General features: G+C 34.6%; 3 protein-coding genes across 3 annotated transcripts; 2 read left to right on the top strand and 1 right to left on the bottom strand.

The window, feature by feature from the left end:
- Positions 1-1,856: 1,856 nt before the first annotated feature.
- LOC106622536 (dynein light chain Tctex-type protein 2B) lies at positions 1,857-3,020 on the top strand. Its single transcript, XM_014241753.3, has 2 exons — positions 1,857-2,211; positions 2,287-3,020. Exons 1-2 carry the CDS (start codon positions 2,007-2,009, stop codon positions 2,544-2,546), a joined length of 465 nt encoding a protein of 154 aa, XP_014097228.1. The 5' UTR covers positions 1,857-2,006; the 3' UTR covers positions 2,547-3,020.
- Positions 3,021-3,222: 202 nt separating this feature from the next.
- Positions 3,223-4,581, top strand: LOC106622631 (uncharacterized). Its single transcript, XM_014241872.3, has 3 exons — positions 3,223-3,342; positions 3,407-3,745; positions 3,811-4,581. The coding sequence occupies exons 1-3, from the start codon at positions 3,297-3,299 to the stop codon at positions 4,377-4,379; spliced, it is 954 nt and encodes a 317-aa protein (XP_014097347.2). The 5' UTR covers positions 3,223-3,296; the 3' UTR covers positions 4,380-4,581.
- Positions 4,572-13,385, bottom strand: Spn85F (Serpin 85F). The gene is made up of 4 exons (XM_014241918.3): positions 12,315-13,385; positions 7,326-8,585; positions 5,115-5,250; positions 4,572-4,884 (listed from the first exon to the last, which is right to left on the bottom strand). Exons 1-4 carry the CDS (start codon positions 12,786-12,788, stop codon positions 4,748-4,750), a joined length of 2,007 nt encoding a protein of 668 aa, XP_014097393.2. The 5' UTR covers positions 12,789-13,385; the 3' UTR covers positions 4,572-4,747.
- Between the last annotated feature and the right edge of the window lie 2,847 nt (positions 13,386-16,232).

Below are 16,232 nucleotides of genomic sequence, written 5' to 3'. Positions count from 1 at the left end.
TTTAGAAAGAAAAAAGTTTGATTGAAATAAATAATTTTTTATATAGAAAAAAATAGGCCTTCTTTTACCCGACGAATCCCATGTAATCTATTATATAAGAGCTGCCGGAGCAGCAGCAGCCACAGTTCTATAAAAATCAGTTACAATATGATGTAATGGTTAAGACAGACATATATTTAAAACTCTTACTTATGATACATCTCGAAACTCCCTCAATCACCAGAGGGAATTTCCATGACCTCGTACGTTGATGACTGCACTATATTGATATCCGGCAATGTAATCGATGGCATGTGCTCGAAAGTAAATGGCTATCTCTCCGACCTTTCTCGCCTCTTCTCTGCTAGAAGTCTGACACTCTCCCACTAAATCCACAGCGAACATTTTTGGACGAGGGAGTACAGACTGGATCTAAATATTTCAGTCAATGGCATTAAAATTCTAACGGTCAACAACCCTAAAATTGTAGGTGTTACATTCGACAGGCTGTGTTCCTTCACTCCTCACACGATCGCGATAACTGCCAGAGTATACAGCCGCAACAAAATTCTCAAATCGCTTGCCGGCAGCTCTTGGGGGAAAGGCAAAGAAACTTTGTTGGCAAACTATGAGGCAATCGGCCGGTCGATCATAAACTACGCTGCCCCAATATGGTCGCCTGGATGATTCTTGATGTCCCCAATCGAACACCTACATAGTGAGGCCCGTATGCTTCCGGCCAAGGAACATAACGAGCTCGTCTCCAAGCAGTTTCTGTTCGTAACAGCTCGCTGCTACCCTTTTCAGCATTCCTTTTCATTTTCAAATTCTTTGAATGGTTGCAAGAGTGCTCGGTTTCAAATGAATCTATACCATTCGTTCAGAAATTTGAATATTGTTATCTATTTTTGTATGTGATATGCAAATATGTATGCATAGAATAACAGAAATACTTTGAAAAATTGTAAATAAGGAGAAAATTAAGATACTCAAAATTCAATTTTAATTTTTAATAACTTACCGCATAACCACAAAGAATTTATTTCGAATATCATTTTATTTAAAACAAGAATTGTAACTAATTCAAGGATGTTTTATAATAAATAGAAAAAAATATGGAATAAAAAAATTAAGGGTTTTTAATATTTAAAGATTAGGAAATTCCTGTTATAAATTCGGCTTTAAAAATATTTGTAGCGGGAATTCAATACATTCTGGTGGATAAGGGAGTTCCCGACTTAAGTATTTCTTTGAAACTATTAAGTGGGTACATGGTAATTCTTTGCGAGCACAATGTGAGACGATCATCCCAACATACAAATTACATATGCAACACACTCTAAGTGTCGCGAGCCGAACCGCACAAAATTTTATGAAAAGGAATGACAGAAAAACTCGATTTGAGTTGCTGAACTCGTTTTGCTCGTGTGAATGCACAGAGCGACACCAAAAGAGAATTTGCTGACAATGAGGGTCAAAAGAGTCCCAATGTAAGCACAGTTTATGGCAGTGACGTTAAGTATTCGAAGCAGAGAACGTATATCATATATATATATATATATATATATGATATACGTTCTCTGTTCGAAGTCTGTGTTCCAATTGAGGTGTAAAGTTTGATAACTGAAAAAGAAAGACAGAAACAAAAACTGAAACAGAAACAAAAACTGAAACAAACACTTATGCGATAGTTTAGTTTAGATATATTTCTTAATTTTTTAAAATTAATTTGAAAAAGTTGTTCAATTAGAATAAGCTGAAATTACGCTATTTGACTTACGTTCGCGTTGAACTTTTGTAAAACCCAACTAACGTTATTAAGAAAAATGTATACATATGGCAACCTCTAAGATAAACAAATTGATTGCTTCATTGTATTTATTTTTGATTTACTTGTGCATCGTTGATTTTTGATTTTTATTAAAATATTGCTAGGCAACTTACTTCAGTATACACATTTGGGACTAAAAAATACATTTTAAAGTTTATTTATTTGTTAAAAAATTAGTATTAATATAATATATAAAATGGATGCGGAAGGCGATTACGATGATAGGCGCGTTACAGATGTTGGTGATGCAGCTGACTTGCTAATAGTTGAGGATGCAACCGAAGAAGTAGGACCAAATTTGCCTGTAACGTCATATCGGATGAAACCCTCATTAAGAGAACTTTTCCCAGCATCTCATATCAAAAGTATTATCCAGTCCACAATATACGATAAACTGCAGGGTAATACTACATACATGCTTTGTTTATTTTGATTTTCTTAGACTTTTATAAAGAAAAGTATATTTTATTTTTTAGGGAAAGTATATAATCCAGATGACGCTCGTAAGTGGACACGAGAGATTTCTGATGAAGTCAGTTCCGCCGTAAAAGATATTGTTCAAATGCCCCGCTTCAAGCATGTTGTACAAGTAACATTGGGTCAACAGCTAGGTGCTGGTTGCCGGTATATAGCAAAATGCTGTTGGGATGCCGAAGCTGATTCCCATACATCCGATGTATTTACGAATGCCAGCTTATTTTGTGTTTGTACCGTATTTGGTGTGTATTTATATTAACTACATATACATATGTTCATACATAATTACAAGTAATATATTCAAAACACAAGCCGACCTACAATATAACTCTTGTAAAAATTTGTGATGTTTTTAAAAACTATACGCGAATAACGCGTGGTAAATGAAATATTAAATTTCTATCTACAGCATTTTTCGGTTTTTACAAACTTTTGTAAATGAGTCCTCGTTGCCTCTTCTTAGTTTATTGGTTTAAGAAATGTTGTAGAGCAAAATTTCTAAAATAAATTCCATAATTTATTAAAAGAAAGTGTATCTGTTCATCAATTGTACTTTTCTGACAAATGAGATATATTGTACATAATAATTAATGTATTTTGCAATGTATGTACATACATGTAGGTGGCAATAGTAGCACGTCGGAAGTTTTATGCTTCGGATAATCAATTGTAGCTAACTTCTTATATACCTTAGAATATTCAAACGAGAAATAAATAAAATCAAAAAGAAGTATTTCGTGCATATTTTAATTAAACATGAATGAGCTAATGTAGATGTACATGGAATAATTTATAGTAGAAATTATTATGTTGCATCAACATTGTGTTAGCAACATTTTAACTTTCGTTCCGTTATCTTAGTAGAATAGTACTTTGAAACTCTGGCAGCACTCTTATTTTATTTTTTCTGTGGGGAACATAATAAAGAACTTAAATTTTTGAAAAGGTTACATCAAAATACCGGTACGCATTTAAAAATTAATTACTGGCATTAACACTACATATTTCTATGAAAGTTTTGGAAGGTACTCTAAATAGAGTTATGGATTTATGTGGTAAATATAAATTATAATTGTTTGCAAGTGAAAGAATATTGTTAAATATATATTCTTATTGTAGTAGTAGCTTCTAACATCAAAATGAAAGAAAAAAGGGAACGACAACCAAATTGGACCGAAGCGGAAAAACAAATGCTACTATCTTTAACGCGTATTCACCAAGTTATTTTAGAAAATAAAGGAAGTGATACAATGACAATAAAGAAGAAATCGGAGGCATGGGATGATATAGCAACTAATATGCGGGCGGCTGGCTATCAACGATCGAAAGATAGGTTAAAACAACAATTGGGACGTATACGTGCAGCTGAGGCTAAAAAAGTGAAAGATGCATTAGCAAAGGGTTTTGCACAAGAGATTAAACATATGACATTACCTGGTTGCTCATCAGAACCAATGGGTAATGATGGAATCGGATTTAATAACTTATTAACAAAAAAAACATTTATGGTATTTCATTTACAGCTCAAGACGCAACAATAAATGGGCATAATTTTTACGTTATGCCACCACCAATACAAGAGGTCGCAATAAAGATTGAAAAGGCAATTTCATTAGACGATTTTGAAACCTCGTCTTCCGGTAAGCAAATAAATAAAAATCGGAGTGAATATTTTGGTTTACGTGAACCGATTTCGGCATCAATGCCAATTAATCACGGAGTGATTAAACGAATGTATGAAGGGCCACAATTTTTTAACGTAAATTCAACCCCTATCATTGAAACTGAGGTTGCTGAATCGAAAAATCAAACGCAAAATGTGCAAACAAGTCATAAATGCAACTGTAAATCGAAAAGATTGCGACATATACGCCTTCGTATTAACGGTCATTCACCACGGACTCGTTCTCAGCGGATTCGGCAATTGCATTTGTATCGAATTGCTGTGGAAAGAGAAAGATTGAAAATGTTGCGGATACAACAAAAACGTGATCAGATATTTTACAGAAAAGACAAACAAATTCAAAATCTCAAACTACAAATATTACATAACTTAGCCCTAAACAGGATTAATCACATTAATTTCACCTAATCCTAAAATTATATGTACTTAAATTGGCTTTGAGTATTTGAACTTGGTATATTTCCATATTGAATTTTTCGCTATCTTAATCCCCGATTTTTTTTTAATTAGATCATATTCCGCATATATTCATATTAACCACCCCCTGTGTTCATACCTAATTAGACATATTTCGAAAATAAATTTAAAGATTGAGTGAACTAATTTTAAATACTGTTAAATATACTATAATTATTCTATCTAAAGAGAAAATTAAGTTATATTACAGTAATTAATATACTTATCATTCAATTTATCCGCTATTGTTGCATAATCTCCAAAATTGGCTACATTTTATAGAAGTACGGCGTACTGTTGTTACTGTGAACTGTTTGACATTACTGTATTCGTACATTCAAAGGATTTAAAATACGACCGGCCATTACAGCAATATCTAAATCTCGGTCGATTACAAAAAATAGAAAAGGATGGTTTACAGATATCTGAATAGGCGACGTTTGAGGTCCGTAATTACCTTGAATAAAAAAATAAATGATATTTAATAACATGGAAATAAAAATTGTTAACTGAACAGCAATAACAACAACAACTTTTGTATCTTCTAATGAAATATAAATATGTTCAATTTAAAAGCGTTTGATCTTATATATATATATATGTATATGTATATATATGTATATGTATATATATGTATATGAATATATATATCTTTATGAAGTAATTAAAAATTTGAGATATACTTACGTTTTAACTGGTTTATGGGATGTGTTCGTATATTAACGTTAATCGATTGTTCAATGTGCTTTACGTAAATTCCTTTCTCGTCTGTCATGGGTCGAAAATCCGCACGATTTGGCTCAAATATATCACACACACCCATCTGAAATTACAAAAAAAAAAAACCATTCGTGTACCAGAACTTAAACTTTGACCCAAAGGGTAGTAAAATTATTGGACCTAAGGACCCATCGAACGACTTACATATTAAGGATAATGCTTAAGCCACCTTTTACCTGTACTACAAGCGCATAGCGATTAAATCTCATAAGCAGAGATCGTTTTGAGTGCCGCTCGGCGATCGCTGAGATGGCGATACTTTTGTTGCGCTAGTTGGGTTGGAGGGTTATCTCTACACACCGAGTTATAGCATAAACTTCTGTTCGAAAGATGCTCGGAAAACTACCCATAGGTATAGAGAGTTTGGTGCGCGGTCCGGCGACTCGTGCACCAATTACACCCAATGCGCAGATGCAGGCAAGTTGTTGCAGATTTGATAGTTGAAGTCCTACCGAAGTCTGCGTTGGTTTAAAAGGCCAGACCACCGCTCCATTCGTAGTAATTGATCTCACGATCATGGTGTACATCCAATTTATAAGAGTAGGCTTGCAGCCTCAGGATTTTCCGGTAAGTCGATTGCACACCATGAGTGCTTTTGTAGCTTTGACTATGGCTAAATCCACATGCTGCTTCCATCGCAGAGTCGAATCCAGGGTAAACCGCAGATATTTGACCACATTAGTCATCTCTAGCTCTCTGCCGCCAAGGGATAAGTTTCTCAGGTCGGGAAGGGATTTTCGTCTGGTGAACGGGACGATGGTAGTTTTCGAGGGGTTGATGTTTAAACCAACCTCACTGCACCGTTCTTTTGCCAGATCTTTGTGCAATATCACAATGTCATCCGCATATCCTTGACAATGGGACCCCTGGGGGCTCTATAATGGGGGAATAGCACTCCACCTTATGGGCAGCCTCTTTTTGTGTCGAGACGAATACTAAAATCTCCTACTATGGTTTTTGCTAACCTAGTGCGCAGTACGGCCTCTATGAATCCAAGTACCACAGCTACGCCTCTTGGTGATCGTCTTTAGGGGACAGCTGTGATATGCCTTCATAACGGACTGGTTAAGCTCAAACAATCTGCTTTCCAGTCCAGAGGCAGTAGCACTATACGATATATACTGTATAAAGATATATCTCACGTATTTACATATATTTTCAGTAAAAGGTATAGGGACTGGTGTCCACATATACGGTATTTGAAAATTAATGGTCCGGTTTCAACAATTTTGGGATGTTTGCTAGCGTACCTTAAAGGCACTATTTGTCTAATTCCGATTTTTATACTGTAAAATTTGGTGGCGATTGGTGGAGTCGTTTCTGGGATATCGAATTCCACACAACGGTTAATCGCTCTTTTAGTAGTTTTCATTATAACCGTAATATAGGGAGTGGGCGTGGTTATCATCCCATTTCACACATTTTCCCATTATTTGAAGAGGTACTAATGTGATTCGTTCTTAACAAAGTTGTTTGTTAAAGTGGTCTGTGAGATATGTACCTTAAACTAGATTCCCTTCTCTACTTAGCTACCCTGCATGAAATTGCGTTATTTTATCTTAATTTGGAGCTTAGCTATAGCACTTTAAATATTAACGGCATTTTGTGCTAATTGTACTACTAACCTTCTAATGATGCCAAGAATGACGTGTACCAAGTTTCATTAAAATATCTTAATGTATCTTAAGACATCAACCGGAATTCGACTACTCGTCATCTGAACATCTATGTACTTGTATATATGTATATTATATCTATCTCCATTAGTTTTAGGTGTTATAAAAAACCGTTAGGTGAATAAAACTATTACACTCTAAAGCAACATGTTTGGAGAGTATGAAAAGACCACCAGTAACCAGTAACCAGTAACAGCACAACGACTATTTTTGACTTAAAACTATCTTCAGGTTGAATAAAATTTTTCTGCGAATATAATGGTTACATTTTGGATGCTTTCAGGTACCCTTCTAATATTGGTCAAATTTGATAAAATGTATAAAGCCGCCACTTAGATTAGCGAAGCTTTAAAGGTATTTTCAATATACTTGTAGTGTACAAGTATGTATGTTTTATGAGTTTATGTACATAATAGTACTGGTATCGACTTAAGCAACTTACATTTTGAAGGTCATTGGTCAGAAATATTATTCCATGTAATTTAAAGTCCGGAATTATCGCTTGAACCCATCTAGGTTTTAGTTGTTTTCTCATCAGCCGCAAAGACGGGGCCAAACCAAGTGAAGCCGTTGTTGATAATAAATCTACAGGAGAATCTGGTAGCAAAATGATCAAGTTATAATCCGGTGTATCCAATTCTAGTTCAAGAGCGCTCATTTTTAAATTTTCAAAATATTTAAAATATAACACTGCGTTGTAGACCTTGAACGTAGTGTGAACTAGTTGTTGGTTCCCCAAGTAGAATACGTGGCTAATGACATCGGTATTGTAGCCATAATTGCTTCTGGCGTTCGCCAATTTCAAAAGTCGTGCATCCAAAGTTTCGACATCAAACTCACTAGTGTATTGTCCCAGCGTGGCAGACCCACTTATTGGCTGAGTTATTGCGTAAAAATCATGGTGCAGCTGATGCTGAGGGTTAAAGAGCGTCACGAACAGATTTGTGTCGATCTCTTTGAAACCGGTTGAATGCCGTTTGTGTCGACCACTTCGGGAACGCGCGTACTGTGGCAAGTAATTATATTTCGGTGTTGAAATTGGTGATATAGGGGCTTGCAGTTTTGAGCTTGGTGTATGTATTGGTCGCATCTTCTGTAACCGCTGAAATGGGCTTGAGTTAAATTCAATGGATGTTGGAGATACGAATTCGGCCGCATCAGCGTTGTTTTCCGTTATTGGTGCGGTAGTTACTGTTGTTGTGTCATCATTTGTTTCTGTAGTGACTTCTTCAGTTGTTGTCGTTGTTGTTGGTGGTGTCACTGTGGTAATATCTTCTGGAGTTAACATTTCTGTTGTAGTGATAATTTTTTCTGTTGTTGATTTATCTTCAGTTGTTGTATTAGCAATAGTTTCGGTTTCTGTGGTTATAATTGGAGGAGAAGTTGTTGTTTTTGGTTTGGTGGTGGTGACTGTATTGCTTTCCTTTGTCGATATTTTTTCAGTAACGTCCTCCATGGGGGAGTTTGGAACAATTGTTGTGTAAGTTTTTGGGAGGCTTGTTGTTGTCGTCGTTGTTATTTCATCAGTTATATTCGGCAAGGAAGTTGTAGAAGACGGCGCAGAGACTGTAGAGGATACCATATCCATTCCCAAATCATAACCATAAAATGTCAAAACAGTCTCATACCCATGAGTAATGGTTACATTATCTTTATTAAGACTTAGACCTTTTAGCGGGTTCTCGGATCCAAAAAAGTATGTCTGAAAATGTGTTTGATATATGTATACTCGTATGTGCTAAGGGATGTAAAATATAAATAAATATGCAAGTATATATTAATGTGATATGTTATCCTGCTTTAAATTAGCAATAATATACCTTTAGGCTTCATAAAAACATATACATTTTCTCAAATTTTGTAGCAATTTTCGAGCTAAATTTTTTTATATGATAAACTAAAAATACCAAGGTTTTGTATTAATTCTGGTAATAATTGGTATAAAATGTGAGAAAACTCACTTCGGAATTATTATTTTTGGCATCGAGTAGAAAGTTCACTCCAACATTTAGTGATATATGTAAGTTCATAATTTGTGCGCAATTTGATATAATCAGTGTGCATTTTGTCTTTGTAAAACTTCTATATGGATACAGAAAAACATTCTATTATGATCAATCGTAATAAAACGTATTTCTCCACGGATTTGTGAGAGTGGGTGAAAACTGGATAGATTATTACGCAACTGAGTCCAACTGTAATGTTCCAATTCACAGAAAACCGTCCTGACAACACATTAGTCGGCTGGAAAAGTTTTTGGTTCGTCAGTATCGGACCACTATAGTACATAGCTATAACGATCAAATACATGCCCTTGTACGAAAAACTTTTCTACTTGATGAGATATCTTCACGAATTTTAGCATGAATTATTGTTCAAGACAACGATACAATTGTTCAGATCGGACTACTATAGCATATAGCTGCCATACAAACTGACCGATCAAAATCAAGATAAAGAACTTTGTATACTCCTTTCTGCTGTAAGAACTGCACCTGTGAAGGGTATTATAGTTTCGGTGCAACCGAAGTTAACATTTTTTCTCGTTTCTTGTTTTATTTGCATACGCACTTACTTACTTGTATTTGTATATTTTTTAATGTCTTCACCAACAGTTACCAATATTTTGTTTTGAACGACTATGCAGATATGTACGTGTATACTTGTACTTATGTATTTGTGAATGCGAGCATATTGGGATTTAAGCTCCAATTTCGCATGTTGATACTTTTATTAGTTCATTGAACTGTTAAACTACGATCACATTAGCGTGCTCCAATGCTGTGAGATTCGAAATAGCATTACTTTACTTTGATATTTGGGTTTTTATGTATATTATGGGTCCAGAGTTGTTATTATTATAAAGGAAAATTTTATTTGTCATTAATGAAAGACATGAAGACTTAGATCGTTATGTTTTAGTCATGAATCCTTTTTCATTATCAAAATGCACCTGAAAAATTTAAAATCGAATTGTTACCGCTGCATTAATTTCTCGTTTCGAGTTTAAAACATATTAATATTTTATTTTTGAAGAAGGAGCTTTAGATTTAGTCTTCGAATTTAGCCATTCCTTGTATTTCAGGAATGTGGTCAGGTATAATTTGATGAGTGCAAACACTATCAAATTTGTTTATTGGAAAAAGAATTGCAACAATTTTTTTTAAATCTAGTTTGAATCGTTAACTTAAAATTCATTCAAAAAATTTTGGTTTTCCAACGTGTAGCTAGTGTTTGTTGCGAAAAATGTTGTAATTATAGAAAATACATTGCTATGTTATAGCCGACGTTTATGCAATACTTGTTCCAATGTCCCGCATTGTATATTATAGCCTGACATCTTTAATGGCAATTTGCAACTAAATTTTCCGCATATTCTACAGGGAGCGACCTCCAGGTATGTTGGAATAGCCGAAAGAAATCTTTTGTTTACGTTAAATGTTATCTCTGCTGACTGTGATGGCAAATTTAAAATAACAACATGGATTATTGTTTTCTTTTAGTACAAAGTCTGCTCCTTTGTTCGGATCATTCAGTCCTTGTTATACAATTTTGTCCTTCTAACGGCATTCAGGTTTTCTGTGAAGCACTTCAAAAGTCCAAATCCATGAGCAGAGAAGCATATATAAACATGTAATTTTTTGGGGGTTCCTAATACTCCTCTGAATGAATGTTTGTCTTTAGATATACAAGTATCCATTTTTAAACAAAATTTTGTTTGCTTCTCTTAGACATAAATTCGAGGTGAATTTGGTTGCTTTTGCTGTTACACTTCTTTTAGTTATACCTTAATAGTAAGGTTTTCAAACATAGAACATTTCATGAAAAAGTAGAATGAAATTTGTAGTACACTTTTAGACAGTGTCAAAATAACCAAGGTCACCTTGCTGTTGCTCTTATTTCATAATCCTTTCCGTCAGGCTTATATGACTGGTGGTAAAGGGTGATCCATTTCAAGGTTCCCTACTTTTTTAAAGAAAAAAAACACAGAAATTTCAAACTTAATGGGGAATGTTAATTATCATTCGAAAGAACATTCTTTGGCATTTATTTTTTGAACATTATGTCTTTCAAATAATGGCCGTGGCTACGTCTTAGATGGTCCATCCGTTAAGTCCAATTTTCGATGACTCGTTCGTTTTTTCTGGATGAAATGGCAGCTCTTGAATCTCTTCAGGTTGCTCTTTGTCCCAAATGCGGCAATTTTACTTGTTTACATATCCATTGAGCCAGAAATGGGCCTTATCGATGAACAAAATTTGGCTCGAAAACGAACCCCGAAACGATGTCGCTTAAGAAGGTCGAACGCTTTCAGTTTTTGCACAAGCTGTATTTTGTACGCTGTCAATTCAAGATTTCGACGTAAAATGCGCGAAGTCGTTCCATACGTCAGTCCGAATTACTGCGAACGGCGCCGAACAGGCTCTCCACGGTCTTCGTGTACACTCTCAGCTACGGCCGCTATATTTTCTTCACTGCGTGCTAGACGTGGACTATTCGGTCGAATATTATAAAATAATGAATGATGGTTTTCAAGATGGGTGATAGTGTTGCGGATAGTACGCTCAGTAGGCCGATTATGTTGACCATTAGTTGAGCGAAGCGCACCAAACATATTCTTTACAGAACGGTAGAATTGCTTGAAGTGCATTGATTATACTTAACTATTGCTAATGACATTGGCAAACACTCTTTTATAATTATTGAAACTATGTGAGTATCATGATGGAAGGCGTTTCGAAAGCGATAGTTCACATGTCGTTGAAAGTTGATTTAATGTATGCTCATCTTGACTAGATATAAAGCCAATTTCAAGTGAATCTGATGAGCAGAGGAAACATTTTCACCAATATGCGGTTCCAATGGAGGCACGAAGGAAAAAAAATTGAACGCTATGAAAACAGATTAGTGGTTAAAAATGGCAACACAAATTTGAGGATGAGGTCAATGATTATTATGAACATGATATTGATTATTGAGATGAAAAAAATAAAGATTAAAAGAAATTTTGATAAAAAATCTATAAATATATTTATATATATATAAAATATTTAAAATATAGTTTTTAATATTTTCGAACATCCAGCTTTGAAAAATGTTATACACAATTCAATAAGAGTATCCTGAATCTCTGTATTGAAACCGACAAGTCATACACTCATTTAACAATTACCACAATACCACAAATAGAGAAAGTAATATTTGAAAGTTCTGAATTTTATCTTCTTTCCTTCTACTCTTTGCCGCGAATTCTTATAATTCGAACTAATGAATTGCACAGATCTTGGGTTAGAGTTCTTGCCTGCAGGTTCTAATAAATAAGTATTGTTTACATTAGCAGCTAATCTTATAATTTAATAAGCATGATATTAGATAAACAACGATAGCTCTGGAGAGTTGCACCATTTCAATAATCAAGAGTTGTACTCACCCTTAACCTGCGATGAATGTCACGATAGCCTACACGAATTACATCCTGACCATTTGGGAGCATCAGCACCTTGTGCAATTCCAAAGTACTCCGACCTGCCGAACCCTCATACAGGGCGATTAACACACTCATCAGTGCAGTGGGCGAAAAGGCGAAGTTGTTTCTGTTGAGTATCGAATGATAATGAAGGATGCGGTAGGTGAGATCATTACTTAAATCGGCCATGAGTTCGGCTGGCGACGGTTGTCCTCCGTCGAAGTGTCGCGGCAACTGCCCTGCTTGAGTCAACGAAGGGGGCGCTGGTGCTGGTGGGTCGATGGGAGGACGAGGGAAATAATTATTGCGAAATGCATTATTATCAATCTGTACGAAATGTGCACGTGCCAAAGACATCAACTGCAGAATTGACAAAGCCAGGAACCCACTGCTCCACCAGCTGCTGTTCGCATGTGGCCGACGGACAATCATAAGCATGCTTCAGCTTCCAGTTGTTCACAACTCCAGTTTGGGTTTACTCACACAAAACGGAGTGTGACAAAACAAAAACAAAAACGGTGTTTTAATGAGATGAACACTGATTGAAACCGTTCCGCTGAAGCATGAATTCATGCTATTCGTTTCGGTGAGCACTACCAAATTGCGGCCGAATGCTTCGCGTGCTTTTGAAACATATTCAACTCCAAAATTTATAATTGCTTATTATTTGGTCTTGTTGGCCTAGGTAAATCCTTTTAATATTCGTTAAAAATGTGCTCCATAATTTCGTATAAGTTTTTACCCAAATGTAAATGATGCACCAATTTAATTTTGAATTCAACTGCTCGAAATAATTCACCATTCAAGGCGACTTTTTACCGATTTAGTTATCAAAGTGCTAATTGCAATAATCACATAGATATGTATGTATTACTCGTTTTGGCATGTAATTTTATGTCCGTAAGTGAGTTTGTAAAAACATTTAACATTTATTTCCACTGTACTGTGTTATCTAGATAGATAATATTTTGTAGCGCTTTCGAATTCATTCGAACTGTCTCGTGTGCGTTGCACGATCTAACTGATCTAAACGGTATAGAAATGCTGCTAACACGCCAGTGGGTGCTGGTCACTAACGCCGTTACATTGTGTAACAAAATTGAAGCATTTTCAAAAACGGAAACATTGAGCGTTTTTATCATACTTGAGTCTTAGTCTGCTACAAGTCGTATACAGCGGCACTCCTATTCTTAACGATTCCGTTACATAACGAATACTGTGAGCAACGACCCTTGAATATACTTCAGATAACACAGCGATTTGTTGTAGTAGTGTTGTTATTGTAGGCTTCTTCTGTCTGTTTGCAATTTATAAACAATTAAACAGACGTTTGGCGTTAGATTGATGTGCTATTGGCCAATTTAGTGCGATCGCCCAGTTCCATCTCATTTGTTTTAGGGTTACCCAAAAGTGTTCGCAGCTTGTAGTAAAAATATCGTCAGCTTTAAGCGAAGAAGTTCCCTTACTGATTAAATAAGTCTCAAACTGACCATATTTCCCTTACTTACCTCATCTGACGGCAAATTGAGTTTGACAGATGTTGAATTGCCGAAATTAGATCAACGTTTTCGGAACTTGCGGGAAAAAAGTGTTAAACAAATTTCCCCACAAAATATAGTATTTAGTTCATCTATAGTAAACGATAGCTTTGAAATCTTTCTTGTATCTCCTCCAAACCATAGGTTCCTTTACAGAGCCCTAATACTTAGAAATATGTGAGGTAATGCGTACGACCTTTAATTCGCGCACTTGAACGCAAAGAGTAATAGGTGGACGATTGCTCGAGAAAAATAATTAGTCAAAGTTTAGCTCTTTCCTAAAGAAATATTTTTGCAAACTTTAAGACTTGAACGGTCTTACTTACTTACACAAATTTGGTTAAAAATTTGTAATTATCAACCGCTAGTTTACGTTTACTCCAGTGGATAATCGCATCCTTAGAGACACCGTATAGTGCGCACCAAGGACGCTATTCTAGATGTGGAACGGATTTTCGAAGAAGACCCAAATGAGTCCATCCGCGAATTACGGAACGCAGCATTCATTATCATACTCTATACTACATAAAAATTCATCGGAACTAGAATAGAACCAAAGTCTATAATTATTAAGTTCCGCAAATTAAATTTGGTACCTTAAACCTTTGTTTTAAGATAACTGAAAAGAACAGAAAAATAATACATTGATTACTCAGAACAACATTTTTCGAATATTGGATATATTTACATCCCAATTGCGGGTCTACTTGCCCTGATTATATACTAAAACAAGATTTTGTGTTGCGCATGACTACTGATCTCAGTATACTACAATAGAAAACGCAGCTAACAACCAAAAGCTGATATTTTTTAGAAACACTTTTTAAACTAGAATTCGGTAGCATTGCTCAAATGTGTACAAGAATTTGTGAAATGAAACATTAAAATGAAATGAAATTTAAAATTGTTACGTTTAGTAGATTTTAATAAATTTGCGTTTAATAATCTTTATACTATAACATGGGATGGTAGTAATACAAAACAAATAAAATGCCAGTAGCCATGCGTAATACAAATTTTGGTGTACTGTTATACGCGCTAATAGCCATACAAAATAGCTGTGTTAAACATACTTACGTTTCATAAGGTAAATAAAATAGGTGACAAGTATATACAAGTATGTATATGTATGAGTATACCGCTGTTCTTCTGAACTCGTTTTTTTGTCTATTAAAGCCTTTAACAATGAACAAACTCAGCTTCAAACAACCATCAGTAATTCATATGTACTTTATTTACGCATTATTTTATATTTTAAAGGTTTTTTGTTTTATAATATGTACTTTTACAATATGTATGTATGTATGTGTATTAAATATATTTATTTAAGAACCCTACTTTTGCGTCTTAAAACAAATGACAATATTTTATTTATTTCAATTTGTACGATATCGAATAGTTTAACTGTACTTTTAGGAAATTCTGGCATACACATACATACACATGTACACTCGTAAATATGTACGTATGTATATACACATGTTACATATTGTTCATAGATTTTTTGTTAATGCTTTCTTTTGCTGTTTAAATGACTTGTAACCTGCCATCGTTTTTAATATGTATGTACGTATGCATAAACAACTTTATATACAAACATACGAGTATGCATATGCTTCAACTTTAAAACTGCTCAGTTACTTGAATACAACTATTTCTGTTTGTTGTATGCCAGTTGGCAATATCTTTACAATTATGTGCAATGGTTATTCGGTTATTTGTAGCAAGTTGCCTACGTCTTAAACGATAACGGCATTGGAGTAAACGAAAATGTTCGTTAGACCGATTTTTAATATGCGTGTACCTAAAGAATCCATTTGCTGCAGTGTAATGCGCATACAACCACTAGAATTGCTCATTTTATTCCTATAATTCATAGTAACTTAAGTTTAAAACGCGTTGCCGGATCAGTTACGCAACTTAATTAATAATAATGTTTACGCAACACAATCAAGTTCACTAAGTCATTAATATTTATTAAGTTAAACACCAAAAATGTGCTATTTTTTTAATAAATTTAATTTGTAAAAACTATAAATATATAGTGCCGAATACGCCAAAAAAGTATGTGTTTTAAATTGTTAATTTTTTTTATAAATAATTTCGCATTTCAGTCCAATACTTAATATACTTAATTTAATTGGTTACTTGTTCCCATCAATTGTTTTGTATTCGTCAGTCGAATTTGTTGTATCGTTTCAAAGTCACTAATTTGATAACTAGTGTATATATCGTACATAAATTACACACATATACATACATATATTCTATAATCGTTTCTTAGTTTCAATTGCGGGAAAACGTAAAAAGTCAATAATGCAGAGAAATTTCTTCATTTAATTTT

Source organism: Bactrocera oleae, chromosome 2 (genome assembly GCF_042242935.1).
Source record: "Bactrocera oleae isolate idBacOlea1 chromosome 2, idBacOlea1, whole genome shotgun sequence".
Classification (NCBI taxonomy): Eukaryota; Metazoa; Arthropoda; class Insecta; order Diptera; family Tephritidae; genus Bactrocera; species Bactrocera oleae.
This window is presented reverse-complemented; position numbering and strand designations above follow the sequence as displayed.